General features: G+C 43.9%; 1 protein-coding gene across 1 annotated transcript; it reads left to right on the top strand.

The window, feature by feature from the left end:
- On the top strand, window positions 1-25,539 carry LOC118393096 (BICD family-like cargo adapter 1). The gene is made up of 10 exons (XM_035785405.2): window positions 1-933; window positions 1,988-2,203; window positions 11,749-11,865; window positions 13,584-13,730; window positions 13,973-14,152; window positions 14,284-14,502; window positions 15,964-16,107; window positions 16,269-16,399; window positions 16,603-16,723; window positions 18,896-25,539. Exons 1-10 carry the CDS (start codon window positions 523-525, stop codon window positions 19,079-19,081), a joined length of 1,872 nt encoding a protein of 623 aa, XP_035641298.1. The 5' UTR covers window positions 1-522; the 3' UTR covers window positions 19,082-25,539.
- Window positions 25,540-25,732: the final 193 nt, after the last annotated feature.

Genomic DNA, 25,732 nt, shown 5'->3' on the forward strand with positions numbered 1-25,732 from the left:
TCTGCTCGAGTGTGTATTTTGGATATTTTGCCGAAGCCTGAGGTTCTGCAAAATGCCTCCGGTGTAAAGTGGCCAACAATTATGGGGAGCCGGGAGCCCGCCTCAACCGGGTGGACAGACCGACTGCTATTGAGAGTTCGTCAGGGCGGTTAATGTGGGGACAAAGCACACTGTGGACCGACAATCTTTACATCCAAGATAGCCAGCAGCAGACAGCAAGAGGCTCGTCGTCAGCTCAGCTGCAGAGGAGGCGGCACTGTTTGTAGGATTAAAGCGAGAGCTTGGTGTGTACGGTTTAGGGGAGGTGGTCTTCCGAGTGTGAGGGAAATTTGAGTCAGATAGGTTAGCTATTGCTGTGATTTTTAATAACTATAATATATATGCCTACCAAGGAACCCTATCTATGGAGATATTGTCGACACAGAGAGGATCCGGTCAGCCCGACCCAGTGACAGAGTGGGTTCAACCGGAATAAATCAATTGGGTAGGCTAATATATTCTTTTTTTGTCCGTCGGGCGGCGATGTCATCTTCCTGCCTCGACCTGCACACATCTAAGGCTGCGATTTCAGCACCACCCGAGCTGGACAGCGACTGCATGGAGCACCCGGTGAATCAGGGCAACAAAACCCCACAAGAAAAGGGAGGATTTCAGGGCCACTCGCTGCTACACACCGGCTCTGGAGGCCTCGGGATGGCGTTGGAAGAGGAATTAGCCATGCTTACTGGGGAGCAGGACGACGAGCAGGAGGAAGAGTTGTCCGAATTGGAGACGCCTGTAATTGGACAGAATACAGACTTGTTGTCGCTCTTCCGTCAAAAAGAAAAGGACTTGGTTTTAGCTGCTAAACTAGGCAAGGCTCTGCTAGAGCGTAACCAAGACCTGACTAAGCAATATGAGAAAATTAACAAAGATCTTAACGATAAACTAGAGGTAAGTAGCTTTACACTCACTGCCAAATACTGTATAATCGCGATTCAGTCCTTCCAGATCTGTTTTTCAGTTCACGGTTGTTTGGCCATCCTTTTTGTCTCAGTAAATTCATGTGGAGTTAAGCAGTGTATATAACCATATTCAACTGATTAGAACTGGCCTCCATTATTGTAGTGCTATTGAGCAGATGTCACATTGTAAACAGTTTTTTCAGACTGTATACAATTACAGCTAATCTCCATACAGTGTAATAACAGTATGATGCCTCTCATAAAAACACTGCTCTAACAGCAGACTGAAGTCACTCAATTCTCACAATTACTTTTTATTTATATGCTTTAACTGTCATTACCTGACACTGACAAGTAGCATTGACACAGGTGGAGAGGAGGTGTTCACAACATCTTGATGTGTCACTAAAGCCCTGAAACCCCATAGATGTCTGTTGCATTTGTTCACGCTGACAGCAGAGCTTTTGTTCATCACATCTGAAACCCCCCACTCCACTCAGCACATGGCCTGAAGTGGAACAACGACTAATCCCCTGTTAATGTCCCATGGATAAGGCCTACTGTATCTACTGTAGGCTACATCTGCTCAGGGCCCTGATCTCTAACAACACAGCACTACGCTATTACCCAATGAACAGTATTCATCAAGCAATTTCAAAGCTTTTTAGGGGAAGATAACATTGTTCGTTATCCTTTTACAAACCTTGTTTTACCACCCATGTTTTATTCCTGACACGCCTCTTTGTTCAGGACTGATCACCCAACATGCTCTGGGCTACATCATGTGTGTAACCAACCATGCCACCCATCCCATCCCAACCCCCCATACCCTGACCCCCTGGTTCTCTCATATTATAAGCCCACACTCATATCCCCACCCCCTGCCTCAGCTTTATAAAGCTATGGATTGAAAAGAGCAGAAGCTTTGTGCTATCCTTTCACAATCCAATGTCTATTACTACTACTACTAGTCTCAGGCCTAACCTGGTCCCTCCAGTCCAGTAGCATCTCTAACCCTGTCCCTTGTCTCCCCTCAACCACAGCATCATGAGCAGGAGAAGCACGAGCTGCGGCGGCGGTTGGAGAATAGGGAGGGGGAGTGGGGGGACCGCGTGGCGGAGCTGGAGATAGATGTCCAGCAGCTGCAAGGAGAGCTGGAGCGCCATCAGGTCCAGCTGAGAGAGGCAGACCGCGACAAGTCCACGGCTATGAGGGAGCTGTCAGAAGAGAACCACCGCCTGCTGGAGCAACTTAACCGGGTGAGTGGAGATAACTATCTGTCTGTGGACCTTTTTGTCTGTCTGTAGACCTGTCATTCGGTCTGTGGACCACTGGGCGTCAATATTGGATGTCCCAGTCTGCCGTGTTCATGTCTAGAGAGGGTACAACTATGTTCTCATATAGAATGCATACATCCACATACATGGACTGCTTCAATCTCTTTCCCCATGTCTCTCTCTCTCTCTCTCTCTCTCTCTCTCTCTCTCTCTCTCTCTCTCTCTCTCTCTCTCTCTCTCTCTCTCTCTCTCTCTCTCTCTGTTTCTCTCTCATACAGATCAATATATGCTAAGTCATCGAAAGTGGAACATTCACCTCTTAAATGCTGAATCATGTAGAATGATTTAGGCGCAATAATACTTAGGCAACCCTCCTATCCATATTGATCAGTAACTACAAGCTCTCATTTTTTTTCGGTTCTTATCCCATCAATCATGTAGGTTATCAAAACATTTTGTTACATAAAACAGATTTGATGTTTTAGGTAATCAAATGTTTTGATAACCTACATGATTGATGGGATAAGAACCGAGAAAAAATGAGAAAGAATGATAGGATGACAGGGAGAGTGGAGGAGGTAAATGTTCAATCAGGGCACATCCACTTTGTAAAGGGTTATGGACATGTGTCAGGAGAAGCTTTCATTGATTCAACTCCATGGACAGGTTGGATTGATGGAGGTGAGCAACAGTGCCGTAGGCAATACTGTTGATTAGACTCCCCTAAGAAGCTGGATTGACTACAGCCCGAATTCAGATCACTCAATCCTAACTAAAGTGGGAGGCATTGCCCTGACAATCTGACTAGCAGAGTGGTCAATTCCTTTTAGGCATAGATCCCAAAGGGAAACTAATGGAAACACCGGCCAGGAAGGTAGTAGACAGCTCATCTACCAATTTGAGTCGAGGTGCAGCAAAAAATCACATGAATATCTGAAAAACTATTTTTCCTAATGGACATTCATTTCAGGACAGAAACACCCCATGTTTCCATTCATTCCATATACTCTACATCAACAGACTGTCAGAAATTATTTTACTGCTGCTCATTTTACCAATAGCATACCAGGCTGAGGCTGATAGGCACGGCGTCACATAGCTGTTTCTAAAAGAGATTAGCTTTCCAGTGACGCGAGGGCCAGGGAAATGCTTTTGTGCGAGTTGAAGGGACATATTGATACCTTTAATCTGGGTATGTTATGGCTGTTACATGGAGAAAGCTGTGTGTTGACTTCAGTCAGAGGGCCAGTCTAATTTTAATAGCCGGAGGAGCTTCAGATGTGGAGATATGCGGGTGTTGCCTGCTGATGTGCTCTGGTGACACCAGTGACAGTGTTGTGTGTGTGGGTGACAATGCCTTTGGTGCGGTGCTGTCTGTCCTGGGAATAGATGTGAGCTGCAGTCAGGCAGATGCTGCTTCCTTCCACAGCCCGGCAGGGAGAGAGCTAGCTAGTGGTCAATGGCTGTTTTTAGCCCTCCTGACCAGGGCTACAGCACCGCTGGGTTATACAGACCTGCTTCGCCTCTCATTGCCATCTCTGATCAGATTAAAGTGAAATATATGTCAACCACCATCAGTCTCTGACCAATGAGGGGGCCCTGAACTGGTCTGTTGCTATGGATCCTGCTAGGTACGTAATTAAGTTGCAGTTGATTTAAAAGCAGCCACGGTTAATATGAAATCGGTGTAGATGGGGGGGGGGATTTACGAGTGCTTATAGAGAGTATTGATCAGGCTTGCGTGATTCACTGCAGACGGATGCCAGGGAGACCTCCTGTGTAATAAAATGAATGAAGTCAGCCATGGTCATCTCTCTGTTACTAAGCAATGGCCTGCTTACACCACAGCTCTGAGTACACATCCTCCTAGGGAACCCACACCAGACTGGCAAACCTCCCAGTAGTAGAGCCACCAGATAAGCACTAAATCATCTGCACTCACTCTGTCTTTCCCCATCATTCCCCCTTGTACTGCACCAGCCTTATTAGGATTACTGTCTGTCTGTCTGTCTGTCTGTCTGTCTGTCTGTCTGTCTGTCTGTCTGTCTGTCTGTCTGTCTGTCTGTCTGTCTGTCTGTCTAATGACATATTCTTTGTAGCAGCATTAGTAGAGACACGGATGCTGACTGTTTTATCTATGGACAGACCATTTAGTCTGGCAAGGCTCACTACAAAACAAGCAATACATTCATTTCCAAGATTCTTTAAGATCTTTTCTATAAGATCTATTCTTTAAGATATATTCTTTAAGATCTGTTCTTTAAGATCCATTCTTTAAGATCTATTATTTAAGATATATTCTTTTAGATCTGTTCTTTAAGATCTATTCTTTAAGATCTATTCTTTAAGATCTATTCTTTAAGATCTATTCTATAAGATCTATTATTTAAGATATATTCTTTTAGATCTGTTCTTTAAGATATATTCTTTTAGATCTGTTCTTTAAGATCTATTCTTTAAGATATATTCTTTAAGATCTATTCTTTAAGATATATTCTTTTAGATCTGTTCTTTAAGATCTATTCTATAAGATCTATTCTTTAAGATATATTATTTTAGATCTGTTCTTTAAGATCTATTCTATAAGATCTATTCTTTAAGATATATTCTTTTAGATCTGTTCTTTAAGATATATTCTTTTAGATCTATTCTTTAAGATCTATTCTTTAAGATATATTATTTTAGATCTGTTCTTTAAGATCTATTCTATAAGATCTATTCTTTAAGATATATTATTTTAGACCTGTTCTTTAAGATATATTCTTTTAGATCTATTCTTTAAGATCTATTCTTTAAGATATATTCTTTTAGATCTGTTCTTTAAGATCCATTCTTTAAGATCTATTCTTTTAGATCTATTCTTTAACATCTATTCTTTAACATCTATTCTTTTGTATCTATTATTTAAGATATATTCTTTAAGATCTATTCCATAAGGTAAGCTCCATTCTAACCGGGCCACTCTGGACACATTCACTGGGGACAAGACTCAGACACATGACATGAGTGCCACATGTGTCCACTGTCTTCCAGTCTAAAATAAGGCACCCCCCTGTGAAGGAGTGACAGAAATAAGTGGTAATCTGTTGCAGGCTGCAGTCATGACAGTGGAGTGCCTGGAGAATGGCTAGAAACCTATCGTGTCTGACAGCTCTTCCAATGGCCATTCTCAAAACAAAGCTTTGAAGATTACACTCACAATAACAATGCACTTTCATAATAACAGATTAGAGGGAGGAACCAATAGTCTGCTGGAACCAAGTCTCTGATTGGATGCAGCAGGAATGACCTTGGTGTGGTGGGGCTGGCCACAGGAAGTGATGTAAAACGCAGTGTGTAAAATGCAGCACTGAAGGGATTAGGTCATAATCCTCTGTAATAGCCTTTTTTATGCATTCAATCAGCAGCCAGAACAACAATACTACTCCATACTGCAATCACAGCTAATTAAAAACTGTCACCCTGTCTGTGTGTGAGCCATTGACCCTCATGTTAAGGGACAGTGCAAACCTGCCACTAATACACTAGGACACAGGAGCCATTCTCTATGAGCTAGACTTAATTCTATGAGAGCCACACAAGTCACTGACATATTCAACAGCCACATACTGTAGAGACACAGACACTTAATACTAATACAGACTCAAAGAAGCACAGACGTAAAAACACACCTAAACCCAGTGGTGTCTGCTGGTCTGGTAAGCTTGGCTGGCCTGGGGTGTGAGGTTGGCCAATCCCCTGAGGCCTAATCTGATCAGAGTGAACCAGCGAGGAAGGAACATTTCTCTAATTGCATTACAGCACACATTTAGAAAGGGGTAGACCTGACTCCAGCACAAATGCCTACATCTTTTAGGTTATAACCCTGATCAAATCAAAACCCCAAATCTCTGGCTACACCAAGATGGTCAGACACCTACAGCTCCTCCAGTGACCTTATTGGAGCTGCTTGTTTTAAGGCCAGTGTGTAGATGGGAGTAATAATGTGCTGTGTGGTTACTAAGACCCCCTTAAGGCCTTTTGTTAGGTCTATGTATGTGTACACTGAAGCTCTGCATTACACTATGATAAACTCATAGACCTCAACTAACGGTAATGAGCTACCATGGGCCATGGGTAATACTCTGTTGTGCTCTGCTCTGCTCCATGGCTACCTATCACTGTATAAAACACCTAGGTGAACAACACAGACACTGGGCATCTTCCAGGCCATCAGTTGTGATGAGGAACAGAAGCATCAGGTCTAGAATGGATCCTAAGGCTGTAAAGGGACAGAGGACACCTGCTGCTGCTCCTGCTCCCTGCCTGCTGCTACTGATCCCTGCTGCTGCTGCTACTGCAGCTACTGCTCCCTGCCTGCTGCTGCTGCTCCTGCTCCCTGCTGCTCCTGCTCCCTGCCTGCTGCTGCTGCTCCTGCTCCCTGCTGCTCCTGCTCCCTGCCTGCTGCTACTGCTCCCTGCCTGCTGCTACTGCTCCCTGCTGCTGCTGCTACTGCAGCTACTGCTCCCTGCCTGCTGCTGCTGCTCCTGCTGCTCCTGCTCCCTGCCTGCTGCTCCTGCTCCCTGCCTGCTGCTGCTGCTCCCTGCCTGCTGCTGCTGCTCCCCTGCCTGCTGCTGCTGCTCCTGCCTGCTGCTGCTGCTGCTGCTCCCTGCCTGCTGCTCCTGCTCCCTGCCTGCTGCTCCTGCTCCCTGCTGCTGCTGCTCCTGCTCCCTGCCTGCTGCTGCTGCTCCTGCTCCCTGCCTGCTGCTCCTGCTCCCTGCCTGCTGCTGCTGCTCCTGCTCCTGCTCCCTGCCTGCTGCTGCTGCTCCTGCTCCCTGCCTGCTGCTGCTGCTCCTGCTGCTCCTGCTCCCTGCCTGCTGCTGCTCCTGCTCCCTGCCTGCTGCTGCTGCTCCTGCTCCCTGCCTGCTGCTGCTCCTGCTCCCTGCCTGCTGCTGCTGCTCCTGCTGCTCCTGCTCCCTGCCTGCTGCTGCTCCTGCTCCCTGCCTGCTGCTGCTGCTCCTGCTCCCTGCCTGCTGCTGCTGCTCTGCTCCCTGCCTGCTGCTGCTCCCCGCCTGCTGCTGCTGCTCCTGCTCCCTGCCTGCTGCTGCTGCTCCTGCTCCCTGCCTGCTGCTGCTCCTGCTCCTGCTCCCTGCCTGCTGCTCCTGCTCCCTGCCTGCTGCTGCTTCTCCTGCACCCTGCCTGCTCCTGCTGCTCCTGCTCCCTGCCTGCTGCTGCTCCTGCTCCCTGCCTGCTGCTGCTGCTCCTGCTCCCTGCCTGCTCCTGCTGCTCCTGCTCCCTGCCTGCAGCCATCAGTAGTGCTGACATTCAGAGCTTCATTGATAACGTTAAACTGTGTGTCTGTAGTGACGCCTCTAGCACTGAGATGCTAGTGCTTTAGACCACTGCGCCACTCGGGAAACTGGAAGACTGACTTATATATATTGTTTTAGTGCATGGCATGACTTGCATTATATAGATCCATAAACTAATACACTGTGTGCTATGACTAAGGAAAATGCCAGAAACATGGCCACCTAGTCACACAGCTCCATCAATCCTGTCTCCCTCTCTCTGGTTGCTATGACAACCTGGGTGTAATATGTGAGCTTTCATGCGTTACCATGGGAATGTGCTCTCTGTGGCACTGTGTGCTGTACAGCCAACCCAATGTCAGGTTGTAACACAGATCCACCTGACATATACACACATGGACTTGCAAGTCATCTTCAACCATATGTGTATAATAGCTTGTGCTGTACAGTATGTTCTGCATCCTGAGGAGAGGGCAGAGAGAGAAAGAGGGAACAGATAAAGCCATTGGAAATCACTGATTTAATTACCGATATTAAAAATGAAGAGGATACAAGTGTTAAATCCCTTAAGGATCCACCTACTCCCTCTCAATTCCACACCCATATGTGTAAGCAAAAACACAGAAACTCTGCTATGTTCTTGTATTAAAGACGCTATGGATTAGGACTGTATGTAGGAAAGATATAGTTCCTCTCCTATCAAAGACTACTGTAAATTAAAGGGTTTTGAGAATGTTGTGATTATCCCTTTGAAAAATCATGGCTTGGCACAAGGTCAATGTTCCCTCAAAGCTGTGCGCGTGCGCCACCTCCTCCAGGACTGCGGCGCAGAAGAAATACCATACCGCGCAGAGACGCAAGAGATTGAACTTCACTGAGTTAGCCCCATTAGTTTGCACTATATAGAACAACGTTTTTTTCTGTGATCGAATCAACATTATATCAGCCCCCTTTCAATGCAACAAACCAAACCAAATCTAACTTTACAAGACTGAGTTTGTGATTTTGTTGTATGCAGAATCAAAGCGCAACGGAGTAGAATTATGTTGGTGGTATTTCAATCACCAGCGAGTGAATGCACTTTTCAGATCAGAGCGCAGAGCCGCGCGTGTGCACATTTGTTGATATTCTTTGCTAGTCAGCAAGTTATTAGCCCAGTTATAGATAAGTATAGGCCAGCAATGGGGAGATACTGCTTCCTACAAGAGCACAAAACGTGTAGTCTTTATTTCAAGCTGTCTTTGAAAAGCATGTCAGATAAAAAGCGTATGTCTTAATTAAATGTGAGGTGTTGAATTTTGAGACAAGCTTGAATATGCAAATAAGCCAATAGGCAGAGGGGTAACCGACATGATCTAATTCTCTGTATGGTAATAATAATGATTTGTATTTTGTAAAGTCGGTTCTTGCATCATAGAACACAATACAATGACATGTACAGTCACCTGTTTGGCCTATGGCCAAGTAAAAAATCATGAATTCATGTCAAAACCTTCATAATGTAAAAAACGTTTTTAAAAGTCTCATGCAATGTAGGCCTGTACTGAACACCAGGCTACTGTAGGCTATATCATAGAAATCAAAAGCTATTTCCATCTGAAAATGTTATGGGATTTGCTCCATTGGTTTTGTTAGTAGACCTACATTATGCTCCAATAGCCACAATAGCCTATTGGCTACTGTCTAAAACTGTAAGGGTACAGCCTCAGTGTTCACTGTAAACGTGCGCCAGAACCGGAAGTTGCACAAAATTCTCACAATGTTCAAGTTTCTGCTCACAAGACCAAACATTTGCTCAGTGCACCAGGAAATTAGAGGGAACATTGCACAAGGTACTGTACCTTTGTGTCTTGACTCTGGAGAAAGAATTAGCATTTATGCTTGTCTCTCAGCATATTGAGCCCTAGTTTTTGGCCTGGATTCTGTTGCAGTAGTCCAATTTCCCCCATGCACTGATAATGCTTGATCTGAGATCTGAGGACTTTATGCCCAGGTTAAGAGGAATATCAATACATCTGGCAACACAGTGAAATATCCTGTTTTTCCTCTGATCTCAATCTGTCAGGCGCAGTGTGACACTTGAGTCAAATGTCACATTCCCACTGTGACTGGGCTCTGCATAGACCTCCACTGAGGAGACAGATACATCAGCCAGTTTAGCAGAGATGAAGAGCTGTATGCATCTTCCTGGCCTGGTTAGGAGAATGTGAAGCACATTCAGAATGGCAGAGTAGAGCAGCTGTGTTTAAATGTCTAAGAATACATCAAACTAATTATGATTCTGCGTTTGGTATAGGCTATATCATTCCTCCCATGCATCACTGGGGACAACAAGGTGCCATTATGAAAAAGGGGTACATAGAAGTAGAATACTTGTAGGAGTGCCACAACAAACTTTTTCTTATTTGTGTAAGCATAGTGCACTGACCAAACAGTGTTATGACACAGCACAGATTTGAGTTTTCAGGTTGTTCTTCCCTTAGTCTCCCACACAGAATACATACAAATTACAACCCCTCTCTAAGTTACTTAAGGACACAAGTGCATTCAAGTGTGAATGGAACACACTCATTTTTCCTCACCTATAAAAGCTTTCCAAAAAGCAGGGTGTAGTGCAGATTTATGAGTATAAGCCTTGTATTATTACACAATATGCCATGCTAGTTCCACGAATCACCAACAGATGTTCAGTGGGGAAACCATAAATCTCAACTTAATCTCTAACTCACTTACAGCAGACTGTAGTAGAAAAGCCAACTCTGTTTTGTACTCAGACAGACAGACAGACAGACAGACAGACAGACAGACAGATGGATGGAGAGCTCTGTCCAATTGCATTATACCTGTAGGTCTAAAACAAGGATAGAGCATTAGAGAGTGGCTGTGGCTTCCTGTTCTTACCTGTCCCATGCAGTCACTACTCATGAAGGCGTCACCAGTCCTCACAGTGGCCAACAATTCAACCGCTGACTGAAAGATCCTATAAACATCGGACTGCCACCTAGAGGCAAACATATCAAACATCTGCCCCGGATATAGAGTATCAGTAGCAAACAGATGTAGAGATATGATTCCACCTGGTTGTTATTTGTCAGAGCTGGTATACAGCTGACCTTTGATTGTTTGTTTGACCGGGGGGCGGTAGGTTAGCTGTTAAGAGTGCCAGTAACAGTTGCTCGTTTGAATCTCTGAGGCAACTAGGTGACAAATCTGCCAATGTGCCCATGAACAATGCACTTAATCCTAATTGCTCATGTAAGTCGCTCTGGATAAATGACTCTGCTAAATGACTAAAATATAAATTATTGTTGACAGGAATCAGCCTGTTGGATGAATGTTTTGTGGAATTTCTAATGAAGACAGAGATCTATTAGATATCAAAGTGTCATAATTATGGGGGAATACTGTAGTCAGAGGTGTACAGACAGTATATCACATCTCTATATTCTCAGTAAGCCAGGGCTTTATCTATCTTGACATCGACCTGTTCAGTTAAATTTGCCTCCAGTGAATAAATCAATAATTGCTTTGTTATATGGCAATTATATTTCTCCTCAGTGCAGAGGCTGGAGAGGAGTAAGTGAAGGGTATCAAGGATTCCACCATCTGTTGCCATGGCAGTGATGATGATCATTAGAGTCTGGGCTTCCTGAGTGCAGCCTCACTTATGCTAATGAGGTTCTGTTGTTCTGGCTTTGTGATCTGCACGCGACCGGAAGGCAGTGGGTTGCTGATCAGAACAGTCCAATGAGCTCGGCCAGGGAAGAGGGCAGTAGGGACCAAGGTCTAAATGGAACATTCCAGATGTTAAAGGTTGAGTTACTCAAACCTGTGCTTTTACAGGAACAGTTCTGCTGTGCAGCTGGATACCAGTTACAGGAACACTGTGGTGACTCAGAGGTAACAGTGTGTCAAATCAAATACCACTCCGAGCATTACTGTGTTGGGTACTGACTCAGAACGTTTCTCAACATGGTACAATGTGAAGTATGTGAGTGGAGTGAGGATGTGTTGTTGTGAGAGTACTGAACTGTTCTGAATTATGACTTTTACAACCCTACCGTTATGGACCTTGTATTACATGTGGAAGATGTTGATATTTGTCATCTAGTAATGCCTTTCTTAATTGCCCCTGAGGCAAGTTGTATTGGATTCTATGAATAACATGTTATACAATTATTTGTCAATGTATTTGTGCTCACGCTCTGTGTCTGGGGTGTGTTTGTGTGTCTCCAGGCTACAGATGTGGAGAGGCAGCTGTCCGCTCAGGTCCACTCATTACGGGACGACTTCAGAGAGAAGAGCATCTCTACCAACCAGCATATGACACGACTAGAGAGCCTACAGGCTGAGGTGAGACTAGAGAGCCTACAGGCTGAGGTGAGACTAGAGAGCCTACAGGCTGAGGTCAGACTAGAGAGCCTACAGGCTGAGGTCAGACTAGAGAGCCTACAGGCTGAGGTGAGACTAGAGAGCCTACAGGCTGAGGTGAGACTAGAGAGCCTACAGGCTGAGGTGAGACTAGAGAGCCTACAGGCTGAGGTCAGACTAGAGAGCCTACAGGCTGAGGTGAGACTAGAGAGCCTACAGGCTGAGGTCAGACTAGAGAGCCTACAGGCTGAGGTGAGACTAGAGAGCCTACAGGCTGAGGTCAGACTAGAGAGCCTACAGGCTGAGGTCAGACGAGAGAGCCTACAGGCTGAGGTGAGACTAGAGAGCCTACAGGCTGAGGTCAGACTAGAGAGCCTACAGGCTGAGGTCAGACTAGAGAGCCTACAGGCTGAGGTGAGACTAGAGAGCCTACAGGCTGAGGTGAGACTAGAGAGCCTACAGGCTGAGGTCAGACTAGAGAGCCTACAGGCTGAGGTGAGACTAGATAGCCTACAGGCTGAGGTCAGACTAGAGAGCCTACAGGCTGAGGTGAGACTAGAGAGCCTAATAAAGGTTATAAATAATAAGTTAACAAATATTGCCCAATCAGTTTTTTCTCCTTTTCTATCAATCATTAAATTTCTCCCTGTTCCCCTCCTCTAATACCGTGACTGACTCCTTCCTCTTGACTGGAGCAGCAAGGGCTAGAAGTGAGTGGTTATATTGGTTTGTCTGCATGCTGCATGTCGCATGTGTGTACATGTCCCACTGTACTGCTATGGAGCATGAGATACTGTATGTTTCTGTTTGTGAAACATTTATCAGGAGAATACACAGTCATATCAGTAGTGTGTAATGTCAGCCATCTAGCTTAGGCTCATAGAATGATAACATTACAGATATATTATACCTCTCAGCCTCCTCTTTAAAAGTAGGTCTTATTGGAGAGGAGTAACCCTCACTGCAGAGACTGCACTGTAATTGAGGGAAAAAGCTACCGCTCTATATTTAGCTCAGATATACTGCAATGTTTGGGTGTTCCCAGGGTTGCAACGGGTTTTCTTCATTTAAAGTGACAAGGATGGATATGTTACAGTACTGCTAGACAGAGAAAATCACAGCAATGTCAACCAAAATATCTGAAGGGCACGCGAAGAACATGAATCTACAAAGAAGTCCACATGGTGGCAAAGAAGTCCACATACTGCGCTGTAAAGTAGGTTACCAGATGTAGGCCAAAGCATGGAAGGGGGATAATGAGAAAGAACAAGAACAGACGTTTGTTTCATGGATTAAGCTGCTCAGGCTGCCACCGAACATATTACAAACAACTCTCATTGTATCACTAGAAATGTGCAGTGTTTGTGCAATGTTAGCCTTCAGTCCGAGGCCACTTTATAGACTGATGAAGGAATAAACTGTTATCGGGTCCATTTGGACTATCAGCTTTACCACGGAGACATTCCTGTAAATGAGGGAGGCAGAAACCTCCTACGCCTATGCTAGGCAACAATCAGGGGGAGTACTTTAATCTTCTGGAACATTTTAAATCCTAAGAGTCAGTCAGGAGAGAAACAGATTTATAGAGGCTAACACTGAGTGCAGATAGCTACCAGAACAAAACAAAACAACATCTTCACTGTCCTAGGTTCCCATAGCACAATGTGTAATTTGGCTATTGGGGTTGTGTATCTTGTCAGATTAAGATGCTGTCGGAGCGTAAGAGAGAGCTGGAGCGTCGGGTTAATGCTGTGCTAGAGGAAAACGAGCTACTTCAGAACACTGTTGACGACCTGAGGGAAAGAACGCTAGTGCTGGAGAAACATCACCACGAGAAGGACTTACAGGTACGATCTCTTTCGCTCTTTGTACAGTGCCATAATATTCCTGTATTATGCGTGAACGTGTATATGGGTTTATAGACATGTTCTGTAGGTGTGTGTGTCTGAGTGTGTTATGTTGATCTGTATGGTATCAGTGCTCTGTGTTGACCACTGTGTTGACCACTGTGTTGACTACTTGTTGACTACTGTGTTGACCACTGTGTTGTCTACTGTTTGTTGTCCACTGTATTGCTACGTGTGTCCAGTTACGACAGAGCCAGCTGGAGCTCCAGGAGGTCCGGGTGTCCCACAGACATCTGAGTGCCCGTTTTGAGGAGCTCACAGAGGAGAGAAGTCTACAAGGCCTCAGCCCACACCCTGCCAGCCTACTCTGTGAGATAGAACAGAGCATGGAGCAAGAGGAGCAGGAACAGGAGAGGGAGCAGGTACATGCATGCACAAGCACAGACACACACACACACAGTCTGCTTTGTGAGATAGTCCTAGATATGATATCAGTGATTCATAGTGTATTATAAACAGTCTTTTCTAAGCTGCTCTCCCTCATTGTCTCTAGCTTCGTCTCCAGCTGTGGGAGGCCTACTGCCAGGTGCGCTCGCTTGTCTCCCACCTGCGGGGCAACGACATCACAGACTCAGCCCTGTCCACAGACTCCTCCATGGACGAGTCCTCAGAGGCATACTCAGCGAAGGACGTTCCCATGGGGAGCCTGCATGCCAGTCTACTGGAGCTACGCAGACTCACACAGAACCTGCTAGACGGAAACGAGTCCACGGTACTGACCGTCACACACAGATATACATTGTAGAATAATAGTGAAGACATCAAAACTATGAAATAACACATTTTATATTTGAGATGTTTCAAAGTAGCCACCCTTTACCTTGATGACAGCTTTGCACACTCTTGGCATTATCTCAACCAACTTCATGAGGTAGTCACCTGAAATGCATTTCAATTAACAGACGTGCCTTAATTTGTGGAATTTCTTTCCTTTTGAATGCGTTTGAGCCAATCAGTTGTGTCGTGACAAGGTAGGAGGGGTATACAGAAGACGGCCCTATTTGGTAAAAGACCAAGTCCATATTATGGCAAGAACAGATAAGCAAAGAGAAATGACCAAAAGTCCATCATTACTTTAAGACGTGAAGATCAGTCAATTCGGAAAAGTTTGTGCAGTCGCAAAAACCATCAAGCAGTATGATGAAACTGGCTCTTATGAGGACCGCAACAGGAAAGGAAGACCCAGAGTTACCTCTGCTGCAGAGGTTAAGTTCATTAGAGTTACCAGCCTCAGAAATCGGCAATTAACTGCACCTCAGATTGCACCTCACAGAGTTCAAGTAACAGACACATCTCAACATCAACTGTTCAGAGGAGACTGCGTGAATCAGGCCTTCATGGTCGAATTGCTGCAAAGAAACCACTACCAATAAGAAAAAGAGACTTGCTTGGGCCAAGAAACACGAGCAATGAACATTAGACCGGTGGAAATCTGTCCTTTGGTCTGATGAGTCCAAATGTGAGATTATTGGTTCCAACCGCCAGGTCTTTGTGAGACGCAGAGTAAGTGAACGGATGATCTCTGCATGTGTGGTTCCCACCGTGAAGCATGGAGGGGGTGTGATGGTATGGGGGTGCTTTGCTGGTGATTTATTTAGAATTCAAGGCACACTTAACCAGGATGGCTACCACAGCATTCTCCAGCGATACACCAACCCAATCTGGTTTGCGCTTAGTGGGACTATCATTTTTTCCCCAACAGGACAATGACCCAAAACACACCTCCAGGCTGTGTAAGGGCTATTTGACCAAGAAGGAGAGTGATTGAGTGCTGCATCAGATGACCTGATGACCTGGTTTGGGATGAGTTGGACTGCAGAGTGAAGGGAAAGCAGCCAACAAGTGCTCAGCATATGTGGGAACTCCTTCAAGACTGTTGGAAAAGCATTCCAGCATTCTCCAGTGTTTGTAAACATTGTAAATGTAAACAAATACTGTATAGCCTCATAACATGGTTAAAACAATGAGTAGGTGTGTCCAAACTTTTGACTGGTACTGTACATATGAAAATACTGACCAGATATACCATACAGATATTTAGTTCCTCCATATATCCAATAAAGAGTGTGCGATATTCAATACACACTCAAAACAACTCCAGATGAATTGAGTTGAGTTTGACCTGAATTCACAATATAATGAGTCTATGTGTGTTGTGGTTGTGTGTGAGCAGGGTTCTCGCCGTAGTGACGAGGAGGCTCTGGAAGACCAGGTTCGAAAGCTTGGGGAAGAGCTGAGAGGAGTGAGAGAGCTGTACCAAGCAGACCAGGATAGAACACGGAACAGCCAAGAAGAGGTTCTACAACTCCATAATCAGGTACTACTGCACACAGAGCTTGATCATCACTGTTGTTCTCCAACAAGATCACTTCAACACAGCTTTGTTATTCAAGCTAGACACAGATGAAATGTCTTACTCACGAGGTTGACAATGTGTCTGATGAGTGTCTCCTATGTCATTCCTCCCCTGTCCTGAAGATGGCGATGCTCTCTGTGGAGATGTGCTCTGTACAGGAGGAGAGTGAGCGTATAAGGGCCATGTCTGAAGCACGAGACCCCAGTGAACAGCTCCAAAGTGCTATAAGAGACCGAGATGACGCTATTTCCAAGTAAAACATAGCACATTTGTGGGGCACAACTACATTGTATGTTTATCCTGTATGTAATAGGCTAGCATATAACAACAATGAATGGTTTTACAGTCATCTCCCGAATAAGCAGGCCAGTCATAAGCTCTCATTCAGCATAATGAGAGCATAGAAACTAGAGAGGTGTTGTCTGTCTCTAAGCTGTGTGTCTGTCTGCCTAACAGGAAGAAAGCGGTGGAGATGGAGCTGGCCAAGTGTAAGATAGATATCATGTCTCTGAACAGCCAGCTCCTGGATGCCATCCAGCAGAAGCTGAACCTATCACAGCAGCTGGAGGCCTGGCAGGTGGGTCAGAGGTCAGGGATCATGAGGGGGCACACTAGACCACTCATAGTATGAGTTATTTCATTTGAATTTTTTGATTATTTAAAACACAATTCAGCCACACATGTGGATACACTGTATTTAAAATAATGGAGGATAACACAATAAAGTTGAACAACTTATTTCCATTGTAGTCCGCTGACTTATTTCCATGGTTGTCCGCTGACTTATTTCCATTGTAGTCCGCTGACTTATTTCCATTGTTGTCCGCTGACTTATTTCCATTGTTGTCCGCTGACTTATTTCCATTGTTGTCCGCTGACTTATTTCCATTGTTGTCCGCTGACTTATTTCCATTGTTGTCCGCTGACTTATTTCCATTGTTGTCCGCTGACTTATTTCCATTGTTGTCCGCTGACTTATTTCCATTGTAGTCCGCTGACTTATTTCCATTGTTGTCCGCTGACTTATTTCCATTGTTGTCCGCTGACTTATTTCCATTGTTGTCCGCTGACTTATTTCCATTGTTGTCCGCTGACTTATTTCCATTGTTGTCCGCTGACTTATTTCCATTGTTGTCCGCTGACTTATTTCCATTGTTGTCCGCTGACTTATTTCCATTGTTGTCCGCTGACTTATTTCCATTGTTGTCCGCTGACTTATTTCCATTGTTGTCCGCTGACTTATTTCCATTGTTGTCCGCTGACTTATTTCCATTGTTGTCCGCTGACTTATTTCCATTGTTGTCCGCTGACTTATTTCCATTGTTGTCCGCTGACTTATTTCCATTGTTGTCCGCTGACTTATTTCCATTGTTGTTCGCTGACTTATTTCCATTGTTGTCCGCTGACTTATTTCCATTGTTGTCCGCTGACTTATTTCCATTGTTGTCCGCTGACTTATTTCCATTGTTGTCCGCTGACTTATTTCCATTGTTGTCCGCTGACTTATTTCCATTGTTGTCCGCTGACTTATTTCCATTGTTGTTCGCTGACTTATTTCCATTGTTGTCCTCTGGTTGTTACTGAATGGACTGTCAAACTGAATGGACTGTCAAACTGAATAGACTGTCAAACTGAATAGACTGTCAAACTGAATAGACTGTCAAACTGAATGGACTGTCAAACTGAATAGACTGTCAAACTGAATAGACTGTCAAACTGAATAGACTGTCAAACTGAATAGACTGTCAAACTGAATAGACTGTCAAACTGAATAGACTGTCAAACTGAATAGACTGTCAAACTGAATGGACTGTCAAACTGAATAGACTGTCAAACTGATAGATAAAGTAACAGATACCATATGAATGTGTATCTGACAGCTCATATGTGTACGAATGACAAAACGTATGAATGATTACGTTCACACAGCAATTACCATTCTTAATGTGTACTGTATTTTTTCATTAAATACGAGTATACTAGTGGACTGAAATTTACAGTTGTAGGTTTAGGTGAAAATGTGTATATGGTGATCTTTTCCCCACCACATCCTGTCCTCTCTAACTTTCCACTTTCCGAAGCGTGTGTATGTGTTAACATGTACTGTACGTACCCTGAGTTGCCAAATTACACGAGTGTCTGAAGTACTAATTCACTCCTCAATGAATTTCAACCTTGGGTTTTCATTGAACATACAGCAAACAATTAAGCAAGTTGGGCTAGTAGCTAGCTAACTAAATTGAGGACTCAGAATATGACTTTCCCTTCCCTCCCTCCCTCACCCGTAACTAGCAGCTCTTTCCTCTCTCTTTCCCTGGCTGCAGTTTGCCTCCTCAGGGCTCTTTACTGTGTGGCTCTTGTGGTTTCTGATCTAGTGGCCTTTCTCAGCTTCCGTACCACCCTTTCTCCCCTGTGGTACCCCCCTTCTGCATTAGAGGTGAGGTGTGCCATCTCACCCTGGTTCTGTCCTGTGCGACTCTTCCATGCCACGCTGAGCCATTCCATGCCATGGCCTGCTGACTCAACAAAAATGCGCTCACCCATTCTAAGCCATTTGATCACCCCAAAATACCCACTTCCAAAACCACCCACTTCCATGCCAATCTGTCATCCTCCTGCCTCCTGTTTCTCTTCTCTAAAACCCCCTGTGCTCTTTAACATCCCCTCACATTCATTTTACCTATCTATCACTACTGTGCTCATCCTCTCTCTCTCTGTCACTCATTCATTCTGTCTTTCTCTCTCTTAGGATGACATGCACAGTATGATTGATCAACAGCTTATGGAAAAGCACCAGGAGGAGTGGAGGGTGACCCCCTACACCCTCGCTGGGCCCTCTGGGGGTCGCGGGGGCCCCTCCGGCCAGTCCTCCAGACGAGCCAGTCGTCTCTCCGATGGAGACAAGAGGCTCTTTTCCTTCTTCAAAAAGAACTGAGTGCCTCTGGACTGGCCCAAGTGAACACGAGAGAAAAGAACAAGAAAAAGAGATGGAGAAAGAGTAAAGGTAAAGCCAAAGACAAAGGGTAGGCTAAAGAGGGGGGCTAAAGAGGTTCAGAGGTCATTTGCACTTTATCTGTCCCATCACGCCCTTCCTTACAGACCCTTGAATGAGTAGCACTGTATGACACCCCCAGAGGCCTTGGCTACAATCCCATAAACACCCATTGGGCTTACATGAACAGGGTTACATATATTACCTCCAAAGAGGTCAGTTCCCCAGTAGTGCCTCCCAGCATCTTTACCCCACTGCCAAAACTCCAGACTGGGACTGTATGCATACAGTACGGCTGACTCCTGTGTGCTGTCACAGGCCAAGGAGTCTGGGGAGAGGGTGTTCAATATGGGACTCACCAAGGCCTTGGAGTGGAGGGATTGGGACGGTGTGGCAGGGATCTGGGTAAGGGCGAGAAGGAGAAGGACCAGCCTCTGGGTGGGAAGCAGCATTGTTACAGCTAACTCAGACATGTTCTCAGGTTTATTCATGTGTTCAGGGATTTACAAAGAGGCCTTATTCCCAATCAATACAGTCCAATAGATGGATTTCATTCAATTGGTATGAACTTCACAATTATGATCATGCCAATGCATTGGTTAATAGTTAAAGGTAGCTCTAACACAACACACCAAAATCACAGAACTTCTGCATTCACAAAAATAAGACAGAAGTGTAAATGTCCAGATCAAGCCACAGTAAATCATATCACTTGTCTTTCTGTATATCGATCATAAGTTTACCTCAGATCATACTCAATACTGACTGAGCAACCACGGCATGACAAAGTGGCACTTACATTTACCAAGCACTGAATGTATCGAAACCAGTCAAAGTGAGTATGGGTCTATCTCAGGCCTCTTGTCAGTCTCTGGCATCTAAATAAACCTCTAGGCAGCTGTCGTTAGTTGCAGCCTCTATCCAGGTGGACTTCTACAGTGAGAATGTCACGTTTAGCATACATTTGACATACAGAAAGTGATAAGAAAACTATTTTCAAACATTGTCTGTACAATGGCCATGTATCTTCCTCCTAGCTGACCAAATCCTCACAACTGTTTACATTAGTCTAGGTTGAGAAAGGGGAAGTCAAAACGGTCTCTCAATACGTCTGCAGTGCCTAACTTTGGCAAGTCAAAGGCATCCATATTGTGTTATAGTTAACTGTCAAATGACCATTCATTGGAACACAAAGTAACCTACTCAGTCAGCTACCACCAATCGAGTTCCACAGGAAAACCTATTGACATGGCCTACAGAGTGCTTTAGTTATAGTATCACAGTAATATAGACAGTCTACTGCCATTCCCATTGCTTCAAAGCTTATGATAGTGGACACTTTATTTCCTAGCTTTTGGGCTTCCATTCAGGCCAGTCAGACTCCATATTTGTAGAGTGTGTGCAGATAAATGTGATGCATCTGAAGCCTCATGGCGCGAGACTGGCACGGTCCTCTGACCTCTGACCTCTGTGTGTGTATTGGACGTCATATCTCAAGCACCTGAGCAAACCTATGCAGATGTCTTCTCGCCATCTCAATTGGTTAGGTTGTTGATTAGGGTAAACCCAAAGAATGGTTATTTTTAAAGAGTTGAGAGTAGGTTGGGATGAAATCAATAGATTTATAAAGGCATACAATGAAATTGTACTCTTTCTTTTTAGATTGATACTTTGTCCCTGTAGTTTTGTTTTGTGTTTTGAGTGTTTACACACAAATTGGGATCTCTGTGGAAAGGGAGAGGAGGGGTGAAGATTGGAGATTCTAAGTTCTTCATGTGACTGTTCAGTTCTGTCCAAGCAATAAGTCATTCTAACTTTCACCCAAATCACAGAATGTTGTCGAAGGTAGAGTTATGCTCTTGTATAACGAGTTAGGATTCTGTGAGTCAGTCGACCAATGTTTGAATCAAGTGTTCACCGGCAAGCCTACAAAAACAACGGCATTACCAGTTTGCTTCTAACAGGGGTTCTGGGTAGTACTAACATTTTCTACAAAGTAGGATTTGTTTCAATAGCCTTGACTCCAGCCCACAGTTACACTCTTAGATAAAAGGGTTCCAAAAGGGTTCTTCAGCTGTCCCCATAGGAGAACCCTTTTGGTTCCAGGTAAGACCCTTTTGGGTTCCATGTTGAACCATTTTCAGAGGGTTTAACATGGAACCCAACAGGGTTCTATAAAGGGTTCACCTACGGGGACAGCCAATAACCCTTTACGATTCTTGGTATAACCTTTTTTTCCTAAGAGTGTAAAGGAACGAGTTCTGCCAATTTGTCTGTAGTCTAAGCAGCTGTGTTGTTGTATTGATCTGAGGGAATGGTTAAGGGGGTCTAACACCAGTAGCTGGTCAGCTCGGAAAGGCACTAACTGGCGACATTATTATATTGGGCAGGAAGCCAACCACACACAGCTAGACTGCAGCCTCAGAACGGAGTGATGAGAAGTATATTCTGCAGGCCAAGCTAGAGGTTGGTTGAACATGGAACGAGCATTTACCTATATTACTAACGGGATCAAACAACACTTACCATGACCAGAATGTTAGTTCTCATATCCTTGTCTTCTTCTTGAACTCAGCCTCATGGCCTGTTGGCACCAGGTGTTCCTGGACATGGCCTCTGGTCTACAAGTTTGGCCATTCTGTTCATTCAGGGGGTTGGGGTGGTCGGTTCAAGAGCTCTGGCCTGTAATTTACATCCATGCATTCGTTTATTCAGTTTAATGTTGTGCACTCTTCATGTATATGTTATGTCCAAAATTACTGTCAATTGTATTGTTTCCATTTTCCATTTGCAAACTCTTTTTAAAGCCTGTCTCCTGTCCTCAATGTTATTACACGTTACCCATCCTGGATGCTGAAGGAAGAGATGTTCTCATGCGTTGTGTGTGTGTGTGTGTGTGTGTGTGTGTGTGTGTGTGTGTGTGTGTGTGTGTGTGTGTGTGTGTGTGTGTGTGTGTGTGTGTGTGTGTGTGTGTGTGTGTGTGTGTGTGTGTGTGTGTGTGTGTGTGTGTGTGTGTGCGTGCGTATGCGCGCGTGTGTGTGTGTTTATGCATGTTTAGGAAAAAGCAGACATTCCATGGTGTGTCATCTGCTTGTCCTTATGGGCCCTGTTCTTTGGAATTTGACTTGGTCTCAGTGTGTGTGTGTGTCTCTTTACAATCACCAATGGCAAACATTGTTTTGGGTTGCCTGGAACCTTCGAAATAGGTAATTGGCCATGAATTTGGGCAATCTGTGGAAGGTCTTGGAAAACATTATTTTTGCATCAGCACCCCCATTTCCCCCCTGACTCACCACTATAGACATACATAGGGTAACAAACATAGCTTCATGTCAACCTCATTCGTGGACAATCATCAATAATTACATTTGTGCAATTTATCCTTCATAAATGAATGTGTTACTGAACTTAACTAGGTCTCTCTCTCCTGACACTTTCAATATGTTCCTGTAATGGTAAGGGACCATCTTCCCTGCCCCAGTCAATTGAATATGGATAATGCACACTGTCATGACACTGAAAGGGAATATCCCAGAACACAAGTGGACTTAGTATCAATAACATTCAGTTTGAAATGTTAAGTGAGAATGAACAAAAGATAAATAACATGAAGCTATATGACTTGACACAGGTTACATATGTGTAAGTGTGACTGTACACTACAGTTCAAAGGTTTGGGGCCACTTAGAAATGTCCTTGTTTTTGAAAGAAAAGCAAATTTTTGTGTATATTAAAATAACATCAAATTAATCAGAAATACAGTGTAGACATTGTTAATGTTGTAAATGACTATTGTAGCTGGAAACAGCAGATTTTTTAAATGGAAAATCTACATAGGCGTACAGAGGCCCATCATCAGCAACCATCACTTCTGTGTTCCAACGGCATGTTGTGTTAGCTAATCCAAGTTTATAATTTTAAAAGGCTAATTGATCATTAGAAAACCCTTTTGCAATTATGTTAGCACAGCTGAAAACTGTTGTCCTGATCCGCAAAACACCAGTCTCAACGTCAACAGTGAAGAGGCGCCTCTGGGATGCTGGCCTTCTAGGCAGAGTTGCAAAGAAAAAGCCATATCTCAGACTGGCCAATAAAAATAAAAGATTAAGATGGGCAAAAGAACAAAGACACTGGACAGAGGAACTCTGCCTAGAAGGCCAGCATCCCGGAGTCACCTCTTCACTGTTGACGTTGAGACTGGTGTTTTGCGAATACTATTTAATGAAGCTGCCAGGTGAGGACTTGTGAGACATCTGTTTCTCAAACTAGACACTCTAATGTACTTGTCCTCTTGCTCAGTTGTGCACCGGCGGCTCCCACTCCTTTTTCTATTCTGGTTTGAGCCAGTTTGCGCTGTTCTGTGAAGGGAGTAGTTAGTACACAGCGTTGTACGAGATCTTCAGTTTCTTGGCAATTTCTCGCATAGAATAGCCTTAATTTCTCAGAACAAGAATAGACTGACGAGTTTCAGAAGAAAGCTATTTGTTTCTGGCAATTATGAGCCAGTAATCGAACCCACAAATGCTGACGCTCCAGATGCTCAACTAGTCTAAAGAAGGCCAGTTTTATTGCATCTTTAATCAGAACAACAGTTTTCAGCTGTGCTAACATAATTGCAGAAGTGTTTTCTAATGATCAATTAGCCTTTTAAAATGATAAACTTGGATTAGCTAACACAACGTGCCATTGGAACACAGGAGTGATGTTTTCTGATAATGGGCCTGTGTACGCCTATGTAGATATTCCATTAAAATCAGACGTTTTCAGCTACAATATTAATTTACAACATTAACCATGTCAATACTGTATTTCTGATCAATTTGATGTTATTCTAATGGACAAAAACAAGGAAATGTCCAAGTGACCCCAAACTTTTGAACAGTTAGTGTATACAGTGGGGCAAAAAAGTATTTAGTCAGCCACCAATTGTGCAAGTTCTCCCACTTAAAAAGATGAGGCCTGTAATTTTCATCATAGGTACACTTCAACTATGACAGACAAAATGAGAAAAGAAATTCCAGAAAATCACATCGTAGGATTTTTAATGAATTTATTTGCAAATTATGGTGGAAAATAAGTATTTGGTCACCTACAAACAAGCAAGATTTCTGGCTCTCACAGACCTGTAACTTCTTCTTTAAGAGGCTCCTCTGTCCTCTACTCGTTACCTGTATTAATGGCACCTGTTTGAACTTTTTATCAGTATAAAAGACACCTGTCCACAACCTCAAACAGTCACACTCCAAACTCCACTATGGCCAAGACCAAAGAGCTGTCAAAGGACACCAGAAACAAAATTGTAGACCTGCACCAGGCTGGGAAGACTGAATCTGCAATAGGTAAGCAGCTTGGTTTGAAGAAATCAACTGTGGGAGCAATTATTAGGAAATGGAAGACATACTAGACCACTGATAATCTCCCTCGATCTGGGGCTCCATGCATGATCTCACCCCGTGGGGTCAAAATGATCACAAGAACGCTGAGCAAAAATACCAGAACCACACGGGGGGACCTAGTGAATGACCTGCAGAGAGCGGGGACCAAAGTAACAAAGCCTACCATCAGCAAGGGCATTAAAGATGAAACGTGACCATGATCCCAAAACCACCGCCCGGGCAACGAAGGAGTGGCTTCGTAAGAAGCATTTCAAGGTCCTGGAGAGGCCTAGCCAGTCTCCAGATCTCAACCCCATAGAAAATCTTTGGAGGGAGTTGAAAGTCCGTGTTGCCCAGCAACAGCCCCAAAATATCACTGCTCTAGAGGTGATCAGCATGGAGGAATGGGCCAAAATACCAACAATTGTGTGAAAACCTTGTGAAGACTTAAAGAAAATGTTTGACCTCTGTCATTGCCAACAAAGGGTATATAACAAAGTATTGAGATAAACTTTTGTTATTGACCAAATACTTATTTTCCACCATAATTTGCAAATAAATTCATTAAAAATCCTACAATGTGATTTTCTGGAATTTCTTTTCTCATTTTGTCTGTCATAGTTGAAGTGTACCTATGATGAAAATTACAGGCCTCTCATCTTTTTAAGTGGGAGAACTTGCACAATTGGTGGCTGACTAAATACTTTTTTGCCCTATTGTATGTATTTCCACATTATGAATATGCATACTCATTCAAATATTGTACATGACAACCTAATTTTTCCTGTATTGATGACACTTTCATAACGAGGTACATAATATTTATGATGGAAGAAATGTGTAAGAGTTTGGTTTTATATTCATAGCAAATTACTATTTTTTAGTAATGGGGAAAAAATATCCAAATATTGTAAATGAGAAGTGATTTTTCTAGCAATTTTTTCCAAGGGAAAGTGTACCCAATGAATGTGATTCTATATGTGGATGCCACTGTGAAAAAATAAAATGGGGACAGAAATAAAGAAACTGTCTTGGTAGTGTTCTTACTTTGGCTCCACTCCATATATTGAGAAAAAGCCCTTGCCTTCTATGGACAAAACTCCATTTATCAGGCCACTTACAGTCAAAGTAAATGAATGCTCTACACTGTGAGTTCATGTAGTTTCATTGTGGTCAACAACAAAGAAGAAAACAACAGCTTTATAGAAGATATTTAAGT

Source organism: Oncorhynchus keta, chromosome 14 (assembly GCF_023373465.1).
Source record: "Oncorhynchus keta strain PuntledgeMale-10-30-2019 chromosome 14, Oket_V2, whole genome shotgun sequence".
Lineage (NCBI taxonomy): Eukaryota > Metazoa > Chordata > Actinopteri > Salmoniformes > Salmonidae > Oncorhynchus > Oncorhynchus keta.

What these genes read in the sequence shown, in the direction of transcription:
- LOC118393096 (XM_035785405.2), top strand. Translation starts at nt 523, where the DNA reads ATGTCATCTTCCTGCCTCGACCTGCACACATCTAAGGCTGCGATTTCA. An exon ending in ATCTTAACGATAAACTAGAG is followed by an intron (nt 934 to 1,987) that starts GTAAGTAGCTTT and finishes CCTCAACCACAG; the next exon opens with CATCATGAGCAGGAGAAGCA. An exon ending in TAGACGGAAACGAGTCCACG is followed by an intron (nt 14,503 to 15,963) that starts GTACTGACCGTC and finishes GTGTGTGAGCAG; the next exon opens with GGTTCTCGCCGTAGTGACGA.